General features: G+C 33.6%; 2 protein-coding genes across 2 annotated transcripts; one reads left to right on the top strand and one right to left on the bottom strand.

Annotated features, from left to right (window-relative positions):
* Positions 1–45: 45 nt before the first annotated feature.
* On the bottom strand, positions 46–4,218 carry LOC149909060 (transmembrane protein 62-like). The gene is made up of 5 exons (XM_090120664.1): positions 3,646–4,218; positions 3,327–3,576; positions 1,857–2,752; positions 1,202–1,773; positions 46–940 (listed from the first exon to the last, which is right to left on the bottom strand). Exons 1-5 carry the CDS (start codon positions 3,847–3,849, stop codon positions 907–909), a joined length of 1,956 nt encoding a protein of 651 aa, XP_089976790.1. The 5' UTR covers positions 3,850–4,218; the 3' UTR covers positions 46–906.
* A 4,388-nt stretch (positions 4,219–8,606) lies between these two features.
* On the top strand, positions 8,607–20,940 carry ex (FERM domain containing expanded). Its single transcript, XM_090120662.1, has 4 exons — positions 8,607–8,757; positions 15,502–15,753; positions 16,178–16,257; positions 16,345–20,940. Exons 2-4 carry the CDS (start codon positions 15,531–15,533, stop codon positions 19,810–19,812), a joined length of 3,771 nt encoding a protein of 1,256 aa, XP_089976788.1. The 5' UTR covers positions 8,607–8,757; positions 15,502–15,530; the 3' UTR covers positions 19,813–20,940.
* Positions 20,941–21,470: the final 530 nt, after the last annotated feature.

Raw genomic sequence — 21,470 nt, 5'->3', positions numbered from 1 at the left:
GAGTCGTAAATTATTTAAGGACCCTAAGAAAAACAACAATTATTCACAATATACATTTATTAGCACTGGTTAAACAAAAATCACATTTATGTACAACAAAATTGACAACATGAAAATATTTTATCTATCAATTTACATTTATTAATATTAACATTGTTTAAAATAAAAAATACTGTTGAAATAATATATAACTGGTAATACATTACATAAGTATACCTACTACATATATCCATGTGTAAAATGCACAAAGAATCTGAAAATCAGTCGACAATATTTAATCTTTACGACAAACATATTTCATTATATATTATTATACACATAATATGTACATTACAAAAGTATAATTTAGCTAAGAGCCATCTCAATGGCTCAGTCAAATGAAATACTTATATTAGGAACTACTACTTTAGTAAGGTTGTTAGAGTTATTTTATATCTGAGTCTATGAAAATATCTATGTTTATTTTTGTAAGTTCGTAAGTACATCAATATAAACGTGATTGTATAGCAAATACGTATAATGAATATATTTCTACGTTCTTACATTCATATAATGTTTTCACAAGATTATATTCCTAAAACACATACCTAAATATAATATATTTTTTGACATAGAGTGTTAGTAACTAATTGATTTTGTCTTTAGGTTTTGATTTTCTACACACACATAGTTAGTACACACATAAAATAGTTATATCACAATAAATTTCAATATTTTTTTTTTCATTTGCATTACATAATATTAGCAGTTTGGAATGGTTATTTGTATTTTAAATACACATTATATTGACTCTTTGGTGCAAATTAACAAATACAACTTAACAAGTGACTATATTGTACAGCCTTGTATATGCAATAAAAATGCATAGTTTTACAACTCCATACAAATAAATATACAATTGTATATTTACGAAGGTAACTCATTTAGCTTCTGTAATCGCCTGAAATAAGAAACACACCATTATAATATTTATTTATAAAAAAATATAGACAATTAACAAAGTAATAGCACTGTTAGAGCCTGTAAAAATTGTGTATGTATTAGTAAGTTTTACTAATACAATAAAATGCTATTAAACAAAAACTTGGCACAAGTAGGTATAGTACCTACAATATATCGATATATCAAAAAACTAAAAATTATGCGCCATTTAATAGTAGAAATGTATATATACTTAAATAATTTGTTATAATTTATTTACCTGCAGTAATCTGGTGGTAAAGATAAAGTTTTATACCAAAGTAATGTGCTTAGTCCGACACTCCATGTTCTCAGTGGACTGAGGAGAAAAGATATTGTGCCATATTCTAACCAAAAGAAATATGCAAGCAAAGATTGTATTGTGAGCAGGAAAATAAAGGGCAAATTCTTGATAATTCTTCTCAAACCTTGAAGATTTTGATTCATCAATCGAGTTTCTAGGCAATGTGCCAATACAAATATTAGCGGTATTTGCACAAACATCAACTGCACACTGCCATACATATATGTAAATGGCTCTGGTAAAAATGCTCCTTTAATGACAATTCCCCAAGCAAATATAGCACCTATGTAACCATCAATAAGCTCTCCAATCGCCCACGGTCCAAAGGGTAAATAAATTGCATATAAAACTATTGGATAGAATACTCTGTCAATTTTGCTTAATAACCAAACTCTTCGTAAAATTTGTCGACCACACCTTCTGCGGTATTTTGGTGGCGATTTTTGCAATCGCAATATTACTAATGGGATCACATTAACTATTAATAGAGTCCCAAATACTACCTGAAACTAAAAAAAATAATATTAATAGGTAAATATTTATAACATAAGCCCTATATCAAATTTGCAATTTTTAAAGTCTAAAAACTTACCACAGAACCTGCATCCAGCATTAATAAAATTCTAGGAGTCACTTCAAATTTCAATACAGTCCCATCTAGTGTAAACGGATGAACAACATTTGTTTCCTTTCCTATTTCATCTACAGCCTTTACATATAAATTATGAAGACCAGTCATAAATAAATGTGGAAGCCAATCACACACATACAGAGGTCCTTTAACAGATTTACACTCCAGCCAACTTATTTTATCAAAGGATATTTTAACATATTCCATTTTTACATCACTGAATGCTAAAATTCTTATGTGAGTGGAGTCAGGTATCAAATGCAGCGGTTCTCTTCCAGGCATAGTGTACCTAGCATGTTTAGGATTTGTTACAAGTACAACAGGCCAAACATTATGCTTCTGATCAACAAAGGAAAACATGCCGTGATCAATAGCTGCCAACCGATACATCCTGTTATCTTTCCAGTCTCCAAGTTCCAGCTCCAAATATCCTTTTTTATGTTTTGTGTACATTCTTGGAACAAGACCTCCCATTGAGTGTAAATGCCCACAGACATAGACCTGGGAACCACTAGCACTACCAATCAACTGTCTCACATTTAATCTTTGAGACTCCCACTCTAAAGACAGAATACATGAAGTAGGATAGTGCCCAAACCAAACTATATGGTCAGCCTTACTTTCGGCTTCTGTTTTTAATTTCTGAATGTGTTGTTGCTCTTGACTATCTAATATACCAATAAAATTAAAGGGTCTTCTCAATCCAGGATCAGGACAAGCATCAATGCCCAGAAAGGCTACACTTACACCATTGTCTTTCATAAAATGAACATAAGATTTAGCATTTTTTGTTCCTTGAACGGAATAATTTCTAAAATAATTCTCTTGAGAATTTATTGTTCGAATATTAAAATTATCTGAAACAAATTTAAGCATGAAATAAAAACAGAGATTTTTGCATAAGTATATATTTAAAACATTAGAAATCTTTTTGTCAGGGCCAAAATATAATTTATATTTAGCTTATATTTAGCTTTGAGCTTTTCTTGTTCTCTTATTAACCAGTAAGTAAACTCATGTACAATTTAAAGAATTTTGTTCAATCTGTAAATTTTAAAGTGAAACTTTTATTACATCGTCTCAAACTTTTTGGTCTGTGTAGCGCATGGCGCGTATATCGCGGCTGCCGAGTAGGTATACCTACCGACCGTCACGCGACATGCGCTACACAAAGCAGTGTTCGGAACCGTTCGAACAGTTTCACTTTTACCGTGGTTTCATAAAACCACACAACATTTTTTTCAGTATATTTAAAGTTTGCATAATATAAATTTATCTCAATTTTTTGTTACAAAAAAGCACTAACAGGATCTTATATAGGCATTATAATTAATTAATTAACAATAGTGATATTTTTTCAATATGTAAAAATATGGTGTTTGTAAGCATGATAAACACAATTACAATTGTTAATAATGACTAATAACTCACCATGATTTCCTCTTATATCTAACCAAGTTGTTTGTTCTGTTACACCGGACTCCTTTATTATATTGTGATAATATACCCATTCAGTTTTCACTTGCGAGCTACCTAAATTGTCTTTGGCTTTAGCATCCGTAAGATCACCCGTAGCCAAAACAAGCAGGGGTTTTATTTGTTTGACTGTATTGTCGCAAAATTGCTGGAACTGTGATATTCTACCAGGATCCCGGAATATACTTATATGTATGTCTGAGATCTGCAATCATTGTACAAAATAAGTAAGAGAAGCATAATCTCCACAATGTCAATTACATTAACCACTTACCTGAAGGAACCACACGAGATTATTTGGTGTATCTGTGATATGGCCATACTTTTTACCTAAGTAGTTTGTGAAGTTTTCACCCTCATACTTGTTCTCAGTGTTAAAATTATGATCTGTGGCTATACTGTTCATTAAATTTGCCATAAATATAGATAACAACAAAAGAACACATAATAGCGATATCATTGCTTTTGAAAAAATCATTTTGATAATACTACACTTTACAAGTTATTCTGTTTTTATGCTATCTTATATTTTTTTCGGCCACTTGTTATTATTCTCATCGTTAATTTTAAGGCTCAAACATTGAGACTATCAATTGTAATGGTCTTTCACCTTTCTTTGTATACTTTTGACATTTATTTTTATAGATCGGTAACACGTAAAAGTAAAAGTTTTAGTTTATTTTACAGTCATCATTTCACCACTTACTACCGGTATATTAGCCACAATAAATCTATGATGAAACAAGAGTAATTTAATCAGAATGTAACTGCAAATGTATCTATTTATGCTGAGAAAAATCGAATTTGAAATATTATTGTGATTTGTGTCTTGTGACAATAATATATTAGCAAGCGGCAACTGACGTCTGACATGTTGACAGATGTCATATTCAGACAATGACTCTAATTCTGACACCTGTCTAGTCTGCTGCAGATAAAAATTACAAACAGTGAATATAAAAAGAAATACATTTCGTTTCGATCGATCCTTTTATCGATTTCCTACGTGAGTTAATTTAGAAAGGTTAATACTTAAATCAATATGAATTCAAGTTCAATTAAAAAAATATATATATAAATTATTATAGTTTGATTCCCGTTGGGTCTGTTTGAAGACTCGAATCCGTTAAAAAGAATTATCAGGGAAACAGACAAATTTAATGTACCTACATCTGTTTTATCAAGAAGCTTATATCTAACTAGATTTCCGCCCGCGGCTTCGTCCGCGTTTTCAAAGGAAAACCCGCATAGTTCCTGTTCCCGTGGGATTTCCGGGATTTTTATGCCGGAAATCCCTATCCTATGTGTTAATCCAAGTTACCCTCTATATGTGTGCTAAATTTCATTGTAATCGGTTCAGTAGTTTTTACGTGAAAGAGTAACAAACATCCATACATCCATACAAACTTTCGCCTGGAGATTTCAGTATGAACATTAACTAACTACCTAGGTGTGAAAGGGATAAAAAACATACAGGCGTCATTCAACGTCATATTTTCTTGTTACAAGTTAATGTTCATACTGAAATCTCCAGTGTATTAGATATAAGCTTCTTGTGTTTTAAAGATGTACTTTAATTAATTACTCAACGAAAAGACTCGCTTTTATACGATAAAGTCATGAAATTATTGTAAGGTACTGAAAGTTTAATAAGGGAAAATCAAAACAAAATTAAACAATTTATTAGACCAAGATCAAAACGAAAAGCTCAGGAGAGTTACTAGCTAATCATATTTAGAAACTTGGTTCACCTAAGAACGTTGGACGAGGAAATAAAAAATAATACAAAATACAGTACAGTCGTCATTATATTATCATGAGTTATTACATTTAAGCAGACGTGTGGGCAGACTGCATGCCATTACCACATTTGGACGAGGTAGTCAATATATATCACAAGTACCTAATTACTAATGTCATCTAATGTATAAATCAAATTCCCGTCGCGTAATTTATAATTACCTCTATAATAGATATATTTTAAAAGGATGATAATATAGTAATCTTAAGGGCCCTTAGTAGGTGAAAACAGCAAAATGGACTGTTTTCTATGAGCTATAATTGAAAATATTGAAGTTTTTTCGCAGTGAAATTTATAATATGTATTACAGAACGTATGTGTGATGGGATGACTGTTTCCAAAACACGATTGGAAAAATTTTGCTCGATAAAAAAAAATCCTGAAGTTACCTCTAAAATATCATATAAATTCTCATTACAACTGTATTTTACGATAATAATTCGTATAAAATCACAAATACATAGGTATTTACCTTCTCGATTTCGTGACTGTTTTAGATTTAGAAAATACTAAATATTTTCATTCACTTTTTGATAAAAATGTGAATGGCGCTTACGATTTTCAGTTTCGAGCACGTTGATTCCATACTAAACGCGGACCCCCTCACCGCTTACCTCAGGCCCGAATAGCTGAATTTTCGCTGACCGCCTAACCCCCCTTAATAGTAATATAGATAGTCATCATCAATACATATAGGTATAGATTGTCTAATCTAAAAATGAACGCCCCTCCACTAAACTTAATTGTTTCAATGTGTGAGGACAAATAATTATTGAACCACTTTATATGTGTGCGCGCGTCGATTCTACTGCAAACTTTGACACTTGCGCACTGATTTGTCAACTAATCGGGCGATCAGTTCAGGTGCCTAGCATTGTATGGCGGGGAGAGCGCGCTATGTACGGAATGACACGTCCGTTCTGTCGTGCATCGCGTCATTTATGCACTAGTTGGCCAACTGGTCCTGTCGTTCGGGCATGGACGGGACTGGAGGACTGAACGACCAATGAGGCAGACCAATTTGTGTGTATTGCGTCTATACACGTACTTTGAATGTGAGCGTAAACACAGTGGAGGGGCGTTCATTTTTAGATTAGACAATCTCTACGTAACTATAATAAAATTGTAGAAAAGTGATGTCTGTACAATGAAAATATGTAAAAAAAAAATTAGCAGGTGTCGTTGCGTTGGGGTTTTTTTATTATTTTTTATTTAATTTTTATTGGACGGTCTAAACGGTTTAGTTACTACAGGCGTGAGACAGTCGACAGAAAAGATCTAATTTGGATTTGGTGCTGGATTTGATATAAACTGAGTATCGATTGCTGATCAGTGGCTGCACGATATATTGTTAAAAAACACCTATTACAAGGAAGGAAGGAAAAGAAATTTGTTTTAATTGTGGTAGTACGTGTTTACTCAATTATTGTAATTGTTAAGTACTATTATATGCACCTATGATATACATATAAAAAAGCTTAGAGTCATTGATATGCAGTCACTATTCCACGCGGACGAAGTCGCGGGCACAGCTGGTATTAGAATTTCCTTTTAAAATAAAATGAACCCCCAAGTCCCAACACGAAATTTTTGATATAAGTAATGCGTAGTATATTATTATTAGTCTGTGGTAATGCCTAAAAGTAGTAAGTACTGAAAATAGAATACAACATTCATGATGCATGCAAAAGATAACATTATTATATTTATAGGATAATAAATGATGCATTGTATATTGTAGTGTACTTACATTCCTCTGTGACATATAACATAATATATTACTTACGCATGAAGCAATAAAAAACTTAGATTATGCCGCTATTACGTATTACGTTTCTATGTGCCTAAGTGTAAGTACGCGGATGTCGGTCTTCGCGTGGATGGTTTATTTCTCCATTTTGAAAATTTGAACTGGGAAGACGTTTCTCACTAAATTAATATTAGACCCGTATGTGACCGTGTGTTCGCGATTCTACAGAACAACGTCTATGGAAGAAACTGAAAAATTAAGATTTATTTTTTTTCTACGTATTTCCCAGGATAAAAAGTATCCTATATTATGCCCAGGATAATAAGGTATAATTATACCAAGTTTCATCGAAATCGAACCATCAGTTTTGCCGTGATGCCTTCACATACAGACAGACAAAAATTTTTTTTAATCACATAAGTATTTGGGTTTGGCTAAGGGGTTTGGTATCGATCCAGTAACACCCACTGCTATTTATTTTTTCAATATTTTCAATGTACAGAATTGACCCTTCTGCAGATTTATTATATGTATAGATATAACGTACCTTCGTGCTTTGCGCTTCGTGTAAAAATTGTTCCATTGATATACCGAATACCCAAAGGAGTTTAACATGTAGACAAATTGTGTTCAATAGATAATTGTAATTATTTTTTACTTTATAGGCTCAAGCTTAGAAGCTAGAGCTAAAGCAACTCTACCTAATTTACCAAAATTTAAATTTAAATTTTAAATGTAGGTACTTTTTTTTTAGGGTTCTGTAACCAAAGGGTCCAACAGTACCTACGCTGCGCTCAACCGCACTACTTTAAATTTTTAAATATTATTTTAGCGAACCATTTTAAGAACGCTCTACGTCTTTCTTCTTTACCTAGTAGGTAACTATATTAACTACTAGATTTCCGCCCGCGTTTTCAAAGGAAAACCCGCATAGTTCCCGTTCCCGTGGGATTTCCGGGATAAAACCTATCCTATGTGTTAATCCAAGTTACCCTCTATATGTGTGCTAAATTTCATTGTAATCGGTTCAGTAGTTTTTACGTGAAAGAGTAACAAACATCCATACATCCATACATCCATACAAACTTTCGCCTTTATAATAGTATTAAGATTAAGCATTATTGTGTTATTATGACCCCTGACATACAGGTTTTTATAGTTTGGGAGTCAGAGACTTCAATATTTCAAAATCTATTATTTCTTTTGTCAATATAGAAGAAATTTTATTAGATATAGAAATAAATAGAAAAAATAAATTATTTTTTCCCGACACAACCTAACTACCTACGTGTTTCCGGGAAAAGTTGCATATTTTTAAGAAATAGGTAAATTACTATAATACATATTATACTAAAGAAACATATCCATAGTTTTATTGTCACTGATATGCAGTGTAGACTTGAAACATTTCTAACCGTGTATAAAATTTTACGCGTTCACTTATGGACCTAGATATTAGCATGATTTGAATAGAGTGAGTTTGAGCGCGCATTCCCCACGCGCGTCGCCGCCACGGCGTGGCGCGATCTACGGAGGCTTCGTGCTCCAGCCTACAGCGGGCCTCGTAAGTCGTATCTCGCCGGTATCCGCGCGCCACTATCTTGCCGCATTCCACCAAGCCGAAGCCGAGGCGCGCCCCGCGCGTGCCTTCATGCCTTTGCCTACCCACGCGCCCTCTTCAGTCGATTCTACGCGCTTATAGACTATGCGCACTGTTGATGCGCTCCGAAGTTACCGTACAATCGCGCGTAGTGTTCAGTGATGTGCCTATGGATGAGTTTTACTGCAGAATAAAGTGCCATAGCGAGTTATAACATTGGATTTGTTTATTGATGGTGAGTGTTGTGGACGTCCTCTTGCTACCGCTGCGGATGCGCGCGCTTTCACGATGCGGCCACTTTCATTTCATACACATAGCTCGAATTCCGCGCCCGCACTGCGGCCGCTGACCCTGCGCCTGCGCGCCCTTCTTCAAACTACTATTAATCTACTTTAATAAACTATTATATTTTCAAAAAATAAATATTGTCTTTCAAGTTATCACACTAGATAAGAGGACAAGAGGTCAGCCTGACCATTTATGGGTTTGTATATTATATACAAACTAATATACGAGAGAATAGGCTGGAAAGTAAGTCACTAGATTAAAAGATATTAATTATAGTAGGTAACATTAAAGTGTTTAAACTAAATTACATCATGCATTATTCAATAGAAACTAGTATAGGTACATGATGTTCTTATAACTACCTAATAATATTTAATGATTTTGTGACGTCATAATAAATTCGATAAAGAACGCGTAGTAAAACAATTTTACGTTTATTAGAATATCAATTTCACGTAGGTACCTACCTTCCTAATCACTATAAATGAAATAAACATTAGGCCCTATCTAAATTACACCAATTAAGAAAGAAATTCAATCGGAGTTGTGTTAATATTGTATAAAATACCGTAAAATTCCTAAATTTTAACAGCTTTTCCGATATTTTGAGACCTATTCCACAGAATATCATAACAAATAATGATCAATAAGTTTACTCATTATACCTACCTAAATATGAATTGATTTTGGAGAGATTTCTCTATAAAGTGAAATTAAAACAAGCTTTTAGCTCCTTTCTTGATATTAATAATTCTACACAAGTAAAAAAAAATACGAGTAAGAATTGATCATCCTTGTGAGCTTATCACATTTTAAAATATACAACAAGAATGTATTAAAATCCCTAACAACCTTTATGACTCTATGTCTCTACCTAGCATATAATTGAAGCAGTAGTACCTATGAACCCACATGAACCTTACCGCTCAAAACCCTTTAAAAGAGTTGATTATTCATTCAAAAAAGGTAGTGTCAAGTGTCAACATTGGTTTAGTGATTGATAAAAAAATGATTCATTAACTCGTAAACTGACTATGGCCACGACCGCATTCCTGCGATAGCGCTTCGAGTAAATAAAACCAACGGCAGACTTATTGCGTAAAGGTATATAACACATACACAATAGCATTATCGGTAATAAGCATGGATATGGGATATTCATAAAATTTACAGGAATCAGGTGCAATAGGTACGGTAGTCGGTAATAGTCTAGTAGGTAGGTACATCATGGTCATGTGAATACCTAAGGCATAATATCTGTGCTTTCTATGTGATTCCATAAAGCAAATTTGAGAAAAGACAGAAGTACAAATATACCTAATAGCTAAGCCTAATAGGTATATAATATGTTTGTTATTAAAACAAACGACATTTATCTTATTTACTGATGTAACGCAAATATTCAAGTGATATTGCTCTACTAAATTGTGTTTTATATGTCTAGGTACCTAATCATTTGTTCTGAATAAGGTTTCAAATATTTTATGGAAGAACTTCTCACACATACCTAATAGATATTATAATTTTATACAATAATAGATATTATAATTTTATAGAACGATGATGAAAACCCTTTACCCGTATAATATGATATTGCATGTGTAGACTCAAAAATATCAAAAATTTCATATAAGTCGTCTTTCCACATTACGACGAAAGTACCGACTGGTCTTTGATAAATTGATAATTTTTGATAACCAATATCCTAATTTTGTTCTAGTATGGTGCTCACTAATGCCTAATGACTAATGCCCACTCGGGGACACCGTAAGTTACATTTGGCTTACGAAATAATATTAACAAGCACAAAATTAAGCATAAACCATAGCTAATTTATAATCACACATTCACTTGCGTACCTTATTAGAACGTAGAACGTAAAAGAAAACAACTTTCATCTAATTCGATCTAATCATTACAAAGGTAACCTAACTACTACGTACTTACTGTCTCTTGTTCCTAACTTTACTTTCAATGTTCGTTTGAAAGTATTTTTTGACCCCAACAAACATCATTCTTTCCCATCAAAGTAGACTACTGTATGTATAAAAAAAAACATTCTATTAGGTATTGTCTTTTTTAATTTCTGGTTAGACTTTAGAGAATACCAAGGGATAAATAATGACAGAAAAAAGTGATTTGAATAGTGAAAATAAAAGAAAACACGACTACATTAAAAATACAGACATTATGTTGTTACGATAAAATAAAATTAATAATTATCCATACAGGTACCTACTCCATTCATGGAAATCTGTTCAGTTATATTATAGTGGATGTGGCTGAAGAAATATTGTAATGTTTCTGATGTTCTATTAACAGTCATGTAAGAATATAGAAAGTTTTAAAACTAAAACAATAAAATAATAAACTGAATAGAAATAAGAACTCTATAAAACGTGCTAAAACAACAGCTTCCAAAGAACATAATATGTATAATGTTACGGTTGAGATCAAATTTTGCATTTGTCTAATGAATTGCGTACAACCTGAGTATGTTTTGAGCTTAGAAAGTGATAAAAGGCCATACTTATTGACGTAACTCGTAAGTGTGACGTTTTACGTGTGTTAACGATTACAGCGAAACAATATAAAGTGCACTATGAATATAAATGGTTTATGTACTTAGTTGGGAAATTAACTGTTGGATAATAGCCCAGCAAAAATATTGGTGTGACAGTTGCAGTGGCATAATCTAGTAGGCTACTCACGCATGCCTACGAATGAACTTCCAATTTTTTTGGGGAAGTTTGTTTGTTGAACCAAAATTGGTTAAAAACATATTCGGTTGTTCGTGTGATAGTCGTTGTTAGCTGAACCCCTGATGCTTAATAAGATTATTTCATAGAGAGTTTCTGTGATCTGTGGATAATTTGGATTAGTGACGCAGATTAGAATTTAGAACTGTTTTTGTACCTATTTTACAAAATACGTAACATTTTTACAAAATACGTAATACCTAGATACTGCTATTTGCTTGGATGTTAGTCAATTGGATATGTCGAAGGACTGAACAGTTTTACATTTTAACATTTACTAATTGTAGAGTGTACCTTTTACCTACCCTAGATATAAAATGTAGGAGCAGAAGAGAAACGCTGTTTAAAATATTTAAAAAAATGTACTGACCATGGTAATTTTCAATGAAATCGCGGATAAGAAGCTTATAATCGTTACATTGAAATAAAATCGTCTTTGTTATGTAGAGTTATATGAATTTTATATCTCACGACTTGGCAATTGAAGAATTATTGACGCCACACGCAAAGCCGGTAGCTCGACAATGTAATTCATAAACAATAGAATTATGCATCATTTTTAAAGAATTTTCACACCGACTGTTGTAATAAATTGAATAAATAAATAATGTTTAAAATAATTGTTTAAAACGGTTAATTTAATTCCAACTGAGTCTCTACCAAAAGGAGGGGGATGGATAGAAACTTTAAAATGTACTTTTATTTTATTTATAAAATTAAATAAAAATACAATATCACAAAATAATACTGGCTCTTCTGTAAATAGGAACTATTTCTCAACTGTAATGGCATCGTTTTATATGCACAGGTCGTTTATCTGTCTGTAGCTATCGGTCTATTCAATTTTAACGCCTACTACAGTTACGTGCTATATCTTTAACCCCATTGTGTTTTGGCATTGTATAATTTGTAAGAGATCTAAAAGATACCAGAAACTTTCCACTGAAAGTAAGAATTATTATAAATACATTCCTATTTGTTTTTGAATTACCTACTCTACACACATATAGAGTCGTGAATGCTTCAAGTTCATTCAGATTGGCTAAAATTTTATTGAAATTTTATCCTTATGCTGAAACTAGCCTGAATCTTTGGCAGTAATTAGCAATAAAAAATTCATTCAATGAGCGTTGCAATGCTGAGAAATAAAATCATTTACATAATATTGCAATCGCAACCACCGTGACTCTGTTAATTATATCTCACATGCTCACTTTACTGTTATGTATTTTACATGGCCAATCATTCGACCGATGCTTCCTGGAATATAAACTGTGATAAGTATTTAATAGCTAACGTGTTTAATAATTATTATTAGTCATTACATAGTAACATAGATATACATAGCTTTAAGACTTTGGAAATTCTGGTGTTTTAGGTTCAAATAAGAAAATAATATACTAAGCCTGCCTATCTTTTTTTTCTTCTCTTACCTACGTTAACCACTAAGGATATCCATTATGTTTCCTGAGGCATACCAACGGCAGGCAACCTAAGTACCTGAGAGTAGTTCAATTAGTAATATAAGATCCATCAATTTAGTACATAATAATCATTTTTAGTATGATTACGATTGAGCATTCGCGTACCTAGTTTCTTTATTTTGTAGTTAGATATCTATGTGTAGTAAAATACCTAACTTTCTAAGTCACACACTCTACCTGAAGAAAATTGTCTAGGTATGTACTTATACGACTTCATTGCCTTTGATTCATTAACATAATGTACGTGGTGGTACTTTATGTTGAGACTGTACAATTAACATACACAGGCTTTCATTGTTGAGTCGTTGCACAAACAAGAACGTACTTGGAACCCAAGCACGACCGTAATTCTTAAAAATTCCATTATATCATAACAACGTGCGAGTGTCAAAAGTGGTGGTGAGATGTCGAAAAGTGGAGGCAACGACGACCATAGGTATGCGAGGACGCAAGATGCGGCTGGCGTAGGGGGAGGGGCGCTCGGCATCTGAAGGTCGTCCGCATTCCTCGCGTCGCCGTCCGCTGCTACCGCGCTTACGTAGCGCCCCGGCCGCGCCTCCCCGCCGCCCCGCGCCGCCCGCGCCGGCCCGGCCCGACCGGTCGGCCCCTGCCCCGCTACGCCTGACCGCCATCACAAACTATCGCGCATTTACTAAAACAAAAAACATGTTCTTATGGCTATCAAGTGCTGAGGAGCCGCAGAGGTACCGGATGCGATGAAATTTATTCGCATCTAGTTTTTTCGAACCGATCTTGTGGTGCTACATTCCGAGAAACGTTTTATAATACTTAAGTATACGAGTTCAAGATAGCGCAACATTTTGTTGCTTTTGCTCTTGATAGAGTCGAATATTGTATGCCGTAGCCGACGAAACTAACGCTCTACATAACTATTTCTATTCATTATTCAAATTTTAAAACATTAAACTTTTATCTTGGCATTATTTCACTTGCACGCGAGAGCAGAGCAAAAAAACGTTAATATCAAATTGAATTATATAGGTAATAAAAGCAAATAAAAAACACAACTGTCAATCTTAAATCGTACCTAAAATTGCATGACGTAGGTACACATAGGTATAACGAGCAGATAAAAGATGTAAACAAAATAACGCCTTATTTGGAACTGATGCAAATCAAGTTTTAAATTTTACTATATTTTATTAAACCAGATCTACCAATTTAAAACCAGATTTAGAGCAATATTAAACTGAATGCTAAAGATGTTCTGCAGATGCGGAATAATTTAAAAAAGAAATAATAAGATGCAAGTTAACAATGCGAACACCAAAAGCTGCAGGTAGCAAAAAGTGAATTTTTATGTACAAAAAAAGTGTGCAAAGGAATGCACAGATGTTAAAGATCCGGACATTCCTAACCGAACCGCTCAGCGCACCTTTTGGACTTTGGTGGATAGATAGATGATCCCTACTAGTTTACAAATTATTAACCATTCAAGCTTATAAAATTTGAAGATCTTTTCATCTTTATGTACAATGACAGAATTTTATTATGCATTTCTTTCAAAGCTACATGAGACATTTTTACTTGAATAATGTTATCGATTTATTTTTTAATGCAATACTTGCTTATATTTAAAGTTAATACTACTTAGTTCTATTGCGACACGTTTCTTTTAGATCTTTTTTATTCACAGCTATAATATTTTAGTATTTCTAAACTATAAAAAACATGTTGCAAAATCTTTCGGATACATCGTTCCACTTTGAATCGTCGCCGTGTTAAGAATTCTAATCTCTAATAAATCATAAATATTATTTGAATTATGATGGTTATAACTTTGCACGGACATGGCTTAGGTCAACTTAGGTCAACAAAATTTAGAGCGACGTAAAATTTCTATTCACGACCGATGGCGCCATCACTTTTCTATTTTGAATTAAGCACTCGTAACTTTTTAAATACATATTTCGGTGCGAGTAATGACGACATAATATTATACTGGTATTACATTCTTTAGTGAATTTGAGATGTGCCACTTATATTATAAAGAAGGAAGACATGATCGATTGTATGTTTGTTATCGGTTATCTCAAAAACTACCTACCTACCTACTATAAAACTGATTTTGAAAATTCTTCGAAAGCAACATTATTCATGAGTTGTATAGACTATACCTAGGCTATTTATTTAGTTTTATCTCGTTTAAACCCAGGCGGAACCAAAACCGAACAACTAGATTGGTATAGGTACATAAAGTTTTTAAGCTATTCTACATTACCAATTATCATGTTGAATTGATGCGTTTCCAACACAGGTTTCCAACATCCGCAATTTCATAGGTAGGTAATATTATTTTAATTTTTAGTACCTACCTATTTAAAAACGATGCATGGATTACCTACATTGGAGCTTGAACGAGTATGATATAATCTTAGAAACAGATAATAGATAATTCAAAAAATAAAATTGTAATCATTGTTCCAGGGAGTGTAATAGGAGTATCGAGATGCGACATGCGTGCTCTGTGTTCGGTTCGCGGGCCGTTGGGCGGGGAGACGCGCGCGCTAGGCGCAGGCGCACGCCTCCTATCCCTGCGGATGCCCGGCCAACCGCAACCCATCCACTTCGTTGTAGAGGCAAAGGCAAGAGTCAAGGAACTGAAAGCTTTAGCAAACGCCCACGCGCAACTCCAAGGCATGACCGATACAGAACTCTTTGGATTGGCTATTTTACAAAGTGAGTATATTAATGGTTTCAAACACTCAACTCTAACTACTAACTAAACTCAAAATTATAAAGTTTCGAAGAGTAATTTAAATCTACACACGTCATGAACAAATACACACAAAAAATTTAAATAATCACTAAAAAAATATCTCATATTCATATTTGACGTCAAAGCTCATAAGAACGACATTCCAAAGAGCTAATTCATATTATACATAAATGATGTTGAGTTATAAACAGGCTATATTTGTACATCTATCGCAATCATTAGCTCATTATATACTCACGTCGCGCTTAACATGATACATAGAAGATTCGAATGAATATGCAGAAAATAATAACATTGTTATACTTAGCAACAATTCGTTAAATTATTATGGATAGCACAATATTTCCATTTGTACGTTAAATTAAATACTTTTTTTATTTCCAGATGGGGAGTTCTTATTCGTTGATTTGGATAGTAAACTATCTAAATATGCACCAAAGAGCTGGAGATCATCTCATACCCACGTAAGTTCTCCTTTATATTCTTAGCCAAACATCTAATTGATTTACAAAGTTTTTATTCCCATTTACGATTAATTATTTTTTTTGCAGGGTTTAGACGCCAATGGAAAGCCACTTCTCGAACTTCACCTAGTCGTACAATTTCACGTGGAGAGTCCGCTACTTTTGCATGACGATGTTGGTCGTCATTTATATTATCTACAACTCATTCAGAATATTCGGTCGAGAGATACTATACCAGTTGAAATACTTTTACTCTTAATCGGGCTAGCATTACAAGCAGACTATGGCGACGAGGAAACTTATGAAAACAAAGAATACTTTAAAATAGAAGATTACGCGCCGCCTTCTTTAACGGGCGACTGGGTGTCAGCAGCCGTGCGGGCGTGCCATCGTGAACATCGGGGCTTGAACAAAACTGACGCAGAAACCAGATTTATTAGGGAAGTTTGTCTGCTTCCCGATACAATTAATTCGCATAGATATCGACTAAAGCATTCAAAATCAGAAACTGAACCTGGAACTGTGTGGCTCTTAGTTACGGCAAAAGGTATAAAAATTTTGCCAGACAATGGTCCAACATCGAATTTTATATGGAGTTCTATTGGAAAATTGAGTTTTGATCGAAAAAAGTTTGAGATTCGAACAGAAGAAGGAAAAATAACATTATATTCTTCAAGTGAAGAAAAATGTAAATACCTGTTTGCTCTATGTAAAGAAACTCACCAGTTCTCAATGAAAATATCTCCGAAATTGAATGAAATTTTACGAAAAGAGGAAGAAGAACGCAAGACGTGTTTTGGTTATTCAAAATCATTTAGCTTACAGTCCAATAAAAACAAAAGTGAGCAAAGAATATCACTCATATCATCCACAAGCTCAAACACGACATCAGGAATTGTGAGCGACAGGGTCCAATCAGAAGATGAATTAGAAATAATGATAGATTCGCCTCCAGCACCGTCAACAGAAAGTTTGGCATTTGCTCATTTATTAGATTGCTCTAATTCATATTTAATTCGTAATATTTCTAACGAAAATAAGTCCTCAAATAAGACATCTACGCTGCAAGTACAAAAACCTAAATTGCGTAAGAAAAGTAAAGAAGATGGCGAAAAAGTTTCTAAAAATGATATTTCGTCAGATCAAGATTCTGCAAGTCAATTTGAGGACACTATCTCTATACCTGACCAAACTACAAGTGAGGCCTTATCTGATAGCCCTGTTTCTAACAAAATAAAATGTACAGGATCTCAATGTTCATCATCTTGTAGTACCGTAATAATGGCTCGTGCTGGTTTGAGTACACTAAGCAGAGCGTCTAATGGAAGTAGTTTAGAATTAGGTTATAGCCACACAGCGCAAAATTCCATGCTAAGCGACAACAGCACAGTTGGAATTGATATCGAATACACACAAGATACGGCTTCAGCTCTGTATGATGGTCTGGGCCAAGCAGTTACTGTAGCTGCTTCTAGTGAGACAAGCGGTGTTTATACTATGGGAAGTTCTGAACTTACTGCACGGTCAAAGACGTATTCTCTGTCTCAAGGTAGTCGTACGGACTACAGCGGATCACATTATGAAAGGTACAAGACAGCTAAAGATAATGATTTAGCGGATTTTGATAGCGTATCATCAATACTTAAGCATAAATCCGATAGAACTAATATATCCAACACAAGTTCGGATTGTATTGATGGAATGCCACAATTCTGTAATCAAAATCAAATTGAAGACAAAGAGAATGTTTTTCGAGAACGAACAAATTCCAACGTAAGCGCCGCTTCCTTTCACGGGGATGGAAGTGATCCAACAGACAATAAACATAACTTGCTAAGTGCAAGTGAATTAAGTGATTTGATCGTTGGGCGCGGAGTATATCCGAAAACTCAATCAGTAAGCGACACTTTTGATTCAGTTTCCGATTACGTAAGGCTTCCCATACCATTTACAGGCGAAAGTTATCATCAAAATCAAGAAGAAAGGGCACCTGTAGACGAAAGTTATCTCAATAACTCCTTTTTTGATCGACCTCCCACTCCACCCACAAGGCTTGATAGCAGAAAAGGCCTCCATTTGTCTTTACCAAATATTTTAGATTTAGATGAAAATAGCTCAATGTTACCCAGATACCCTGATAAACCTCCACCACCATATGAATATAATCACAAAACTCTTTCTTCCTGTTCAACTGTGCCATCAAAACCTCCACCAGCATATCCTGGCACCGCTAGCACTACTGCGAAAGTGGTGGAAAAAGAAGAAGTTCCAGCAAGAGTGGTTACTTCCAAACCTATGATAACAATTCTAAAAGCAGAAGCGGGAGAAGTGAATGCCTCAGGAGAACGTACATTTGCTAGTCCTATGGTATTAGAACACAGATTTCAAAAATCCAAACGACACCAAGCATCAAGTCGAAGAGCCGAGCGATCAAAGTTAGCCCAAGGCTTAACAAGCAACTTGTCACCCTCCAGAGAACTGCCACCAAATATAGATTCTAATGTTCTTGTAGCAATGATGAAATTACCTCCGCCACCACCTCCTCCGCGACACGCAAGATTACCCCCACCACCGCCTGTCACCCGGCTGCCGCCACCACCTCCTCCACACAATCCTATGTTCCATCAACAGCTTTATAGTGACGTGGATTATGTTTACTACCCACTTCAGGACCCTTCTGTTTCGCAGCAAAACTACCTCGACCACAAACTTACTGAATCTCGAATATCAAACATGCACAAGAGTGCTTTGCATTACCGAAGTACACCCTTTCTTTCCACTTCATTATCATGCTCTTCCACTTACGGGTCCATACAAAATTTATCAGATTCCTATGTTCAAATCCCAGGTACGCGCACTAGTTGGTACTCTATGACGAGCCGCAATTCTACAAGCAGTCATTCCATAAACTTGGATAGACCTCCAATACCGACTCGCATTATAGAATCCACGAGTTTCAATCGAACTAAATCACACGAAAATATGCTCATTATAAAAGACCCACCGCCTTTGAAATCGAGACGAATGCCGCCTCCTCCACCGCCGCCTTACGAGCATAAGAAGAAAATTCCATCTCACTTAAAGGAAATTAAGCTACCTAATTCTAGTTGTAGCAGTAACTTTAACAGTGACATTGGTGTTAATAAAGTGAAAGACTCTTCTAATTGTGATCTAGATATAAAAATTCTTAGGGAAAAAAGCAAGAACTTGGACTTGCCGCTTATAGCTGCTTTGTGCAATGATCGATCGTTATTAAAACAGACAAAAGCATTTGGTGCTCCAAAATTAAAACAAACAGTAAGTGACTGTGAAAGTGATCGTAAATGTGCAAAGTTAAATCAAAACACCACCGACAATATAGATTTAAGGAATAAATCAGACATTAATGCAAGAAAAGTAGTAACAGGTTCTCAAAAAAGAATATTGGTCCGAAATCCAACAGATAAACTTCCAGCATTACCTGGCACAGAAAGTCATACTCCGCGAGCTATGTCTAACACATACGTTATGCATCCGAGTGTTATTAAGAGTAAAAAAAGTCAACCTAGCTCATGACATTAACACATTAGATGCAATTTACATTTGCAGCCAAATTACTTTTTGTGAATCCTTCCAGTGCTATGCTCTTTTCTTTTTTATTCATTAGTTATCATCTTAACAATAAAGACTGAAAACCATGCATTTCCATAAACGCGTTCGAAATTCTCTGTAAAAACTTTATGGCTTAAAAAATGTACACTTAAGGGAATTCAAGTAACTCGTAGGTAAATAAAGTTCTTAATGAAGAGTCATTTTCATAAGCATACACATAATTAATATTCTAGCTCTAGATTGCTATAAAAAAATTCTGAATGTTAATATTCAAGTTGCACGAATTTCCCTTATGAAAGCCGTTTCGAACTACGTGTATTTTTAAATAATTTTAATATGAGGGAAAGTACATCACACCTGAAATAAATTTAATTAGGATAATATTATGGCATATATGAGTTATGTTCAATACTAAAATTGAAAAAAGTAAGCATTGTATTTCTTTTTATCAGAGGTGTGAATAATATAAAAAATATTTCAATTATTTAAAATTAATTTAAATTTTATTTTATTTTTCCGACTTTATATCATATTTGTTTGAAGTTAATTTGTGAATTCTCAACATATCTGTAAGATGCTTTATAATTATAATTGTAATAATAACATTTTTCCTCCGGGTTAGGAATGTAAATGATTCTCAAAATAATAAGTAAAATCCGTTGATTTTAGACATGAAAATAAGCTATAACCTATTATTTCTGTTAAAAGATAACAAATACATAATAATATCTTATTTGTAATTATTTAACTACACAATTCAATCATAGTCCTTTACACTAATGTCTGTAATGTTACCCGGTAATTATATCTGAATTAATAAAATGTTTATGTAAAAATTCTCTATTAAATAGTGAATTTTCGAAATAAAAGCAAAATACTCACTACTATTTATGAAAATATTTGTTAAATTTATTATTTAATGAATATGTTAAAGTCATAGCATAGTCCGTAGTTAGAAAATAAATAAAATGTAATAATTTAGAAATATTTATTTCGCTACAAAATGTACATAAACAATTGTTGATAATTAATAATAATAAGTACATTAAATGTTTCAGTATGTACAAATGTATAGTAAACTTATAAGAAATACTATTGAGTGTTTTATTATAACCATATGCCTTGAGATTTTGAAAAAAATAGATACTTTCGTCGTATTTTTTTATGTACCTAACAATAACAATAAATAAATATGATACGTCGATGGGATCTCTTATCATTGCCGCAGAATAATAACTAGTATTGCTTAACTTTAGTATTTCTTTGAATTAAATATTTCTTAAATAATATAGATTCACAAATTCAATGAGATTCGATGAGGTTTATATAGATTAAACAATTACATAATACACACATAATAGAAACAAAAATATTTCATCAAATATTAAAAGGAAAGATATAATATATTTTTAAATCATACAAAGTAAATTGAAAAATATACTTTAAAATTAATAAACATAATAAAATCATTTGGTTAAGCATATGTACCTAATTAACTACTTCCAATCTGGTTTCCGTCCTGGTCATAGTACGACTACAGCTCTTATCAAGGTTACTGACGACATTCGTGCTGGTATTGACAATAAGCAGCTCACAGTACTGACTCTGCTGGATTTCAGCAA

Source organism: Colias eurytheme, chromosome 4, assembly GCF_061535395.1.
Source record: "Colias eurytheme isolate Ceu_HAF_F1 chromosome 4, ilColEury1 Martin Lab GWU primary, whole genome shotgun sequence".
Classification (NCBI taxonomy): domain Eukaryota; kingdom Metazoa; phylum Arthropoda; class Insecta; order Lepidoptera; family Pieridae; genus Colias; species Colias eurytheme.
This window is presented reverse-complemented; position numbering and strand designations above follow the sequence as displayed.